Source organism: Fukomys damarensis, unplaced genomic scaffold, assembly GCF_012274545.1.
Source record: "Fukomys damarensis isolate Sample0158 unplaced genomic scaffold, DMR_v1.0_HiC HiC_scaffold_1, whole genome shotgun sequence".
Lineage (NCBI taxonomy): Eukaryota > Metazoa > Chordata > Mammalia > Rodentia > Bathyergidae > Fukomys > Fukomys damarensis.
Window position 1 is genome coordinate 60,512,137 of NW_022900913.1, and position 2,530 is coordinate 60,514,666.

Below are 2,530 nucleotides of genomic sequence, written 5' to 3' on the forward strand. Positions count from 1 at the left end.
AAAAAAAAAAAAAAAAAAAAAAAAAAAAACCTGAACTTAAAACTATGTCAAATTAATCTATTAAAAATGAAAAGGTCATAGCAGTTTTATCAGAAAGCATATAGCCTCAAGAGATTAAGTGTCCACTTGCACAAGAGTCTCCTTGCTTGTGAATACTGTTAGACTGAAGTTCACAAGTCAATGTTTCCATTTCCACCTCCAACTAAGCTTCAAGGTCATACACGGTCTACAGCTACTGTTCGGTTTTAAACTTTCAGTAAGTTGGATGCATTCTCTAATAAAAGTAATAAATTTAATGTCGATGTTCAACTACTAGCGCTTTCTAGACTATCCAATCTTGTTACAAGTTTAAATTTCAATTATACCCTTCTGACATCTACAAAGCTACAAGCACAACTACTTTACCTTAACTTAAATTAGTGTGAAACTAGTGGCAAGTTAAGTTTGTGACCACAGTTTAGTACTGAGAGACAAAACGCTAAGGAAAATGTAAAAGTTGGGCCAGGGATTTAGCTCAGTGTTTCTGTTGCCTGCTTCGCAAACTCAAGGTCCTGAGTTTGATTCCTGGAACCACACACACACACACACACACACACACACACACATACACAAAATAAAAGTAACTACAATAAGACATAAACATGTTGTTATCCTGCAAAATTAAACTATTCCATCCAAAATTTTAAAATTAAATAATTTGGAGGATTTTTTTCCACTTCTAGGAGGTACTTAAGAGGAACTGCTATTTTTTACAAAACTAAATAGTTTTGTATATAGTTTAGCATCCGTTTTTAGAATTCACATCCTTTGTAAAAACACTTTTTTCATTGTAACACTGTTTTTAAATACTCTCTGCGCAGGTTGTTCTGGATTGGTTTATTATTTCATCTGTAGTCGAAGGATACAGTACTAGGAACACAGTGGAAATATATTATTAACCAGTTTGTCCATTCAAAAACAGCCACCTCTTTGCCTCCGCATTCCAGTGTCAGAATAGTTTCCCATAAGCAACATTCATACTCACAACCTGGAAACACTCTCTTCATCCTAAATAAATTTCTCAACGTTTGATCCTAAGGACATTAAAATTAACAGTGTATGCTCAAATTTCCGACTTGTGTCTTCGTCCAAACTCAATCTGCGTTTTGAGAGGGTTGGACCTAAGCTCAGATCAGTGGCTTTTTCGCTCAAGTTTGAAACCCACCAGGGACGCACGTGCGCGGGCGCACACGCACACACACACACACACACACACACACACACAAAACAGCACCGCCCAACCACCCCCAGCACCCCAAGTGACCCTGCCGCACCCACCCACGGGAAACGGCCCAGCCCTGGGGCCTCCGCCCCTCGACCCGCCCGACCCCAACCTTTCTCCTCACTTCTTCAGATCACTGCTGAAGAGGCCGAAGGCGCCCGCGGGGGAAATGGTCGCGGTCGCCTCCTGCCCCAGCTCCGCCGCCTCCCCTCCACCGGAGTGCTCATTGTAAACGAAGCTGTTGCTGGACATGGTCCCAACGCCGGCGAGACTCACGGCTCCTGCAGGGATCGCTCCCAGGGCTCAGTCCCAAGGAAGCGGAACAAAACTAGTTCTCGCGCGGAGGAGCGCGCGCGGCCGCTTCCGGGCTCGTCACGGCTCCCCGTGAGCAGGCCGCCTGCCACTCCGGGTCGTCCCGGATTCCCTCCACCGGGATTTGAAAGCGGCCGAGGCGAGATCCCGGAGCCTGCAGGGCTTTGAGTGACTTCTGCTGTAAACCAGTGGTTGGCTTTTTTTTTTTTCAATTTTTTTTATTAGTTCATACTTACAATACGTAATGGTTGCATTCCTCAAGGGGACCTGGCACAGATACACAACCCATCTCAATTATTTTCACATCCCCTTCCCCTTTGCAGAGATCTGGCTCCGTTTCCTATCACAGAAACGAGAGGCCACGATGGCTCTCATGCTTCACCTGGACGGCGGCTTAACACATGAGGTCAACTTCCCTGGCTCCTTCGGGTTCCTCTCCCGTGCGCTGACCCCCTCTGCTCCCAGCCATGCCCGTCCAGGCTCTCGGCGGAGGGCGCGCGCGGAGCGGTGGCCCAGGAGCCCCGCGGAAAGAGCCCGGCCAGCAAACGTGTGGAGTTCGAAGCCACGTCCCGCCATCGACCCTGGTCCACCTCGCGCACGCCCGGGAGCCCGTAAGCCTTGCGCGGCTCTCTCCGTGCCCCCTGGGCACAAGCACTAACACCCCGATCACTGAGTCCCCGGCCGAGGGAGCGTGTGGTCTGGGCGAACCTCCGGGGGTCCCGGGGCAACTCCCGGGATCCAGGTAAATCTCCGGGATCCGGGTGCAACTCCTAGGTATCCACGTGCACCTCCTAAGATCCAGGTGCACTTCCTAGAGGGGTCCGTGTGCACTTGTCGACCTCCCACTGTCCCTCATAGCACTTAGCACCTCCAGTCCAGGAGGACGTCAAACCTGGGAGAGCGATGTCCCAGACGCTGGTGCTGAAACTGACAAGGGGCAGCTAAGGCAGTGCCTGA

General features: G+C 49.4%; 1 protein-coding gene across 2 annotated transcripts in view; it reads right to left on the reverse strand.

The window, feature by feature from the left end:
* The window catches only part of Ap3b1 (adaptor related protein complex 3 subunit beta 1), a 234,124-nt gene extending 232,484 nt beyond the window's left edge, over positions 1-1,640 (reverse strand). For both annotated transcript variants that reach the window (XM_010619098.1, XM_033761506.1), the window contains exon 1: positions 1,386-1,640. In XM_010619098.1, the coding sequence (XP_010617400.1) occupies positions 1,386-1,513 (128 nt within the window). In that variant the 5' untranslated portion in view covers positions 1,514-1,640. The remainder of the gene's footprint in view (positions 1-1,385) is intronic.
* Positions 1,641-2,530: the final 890 nt, after the last annotated feature.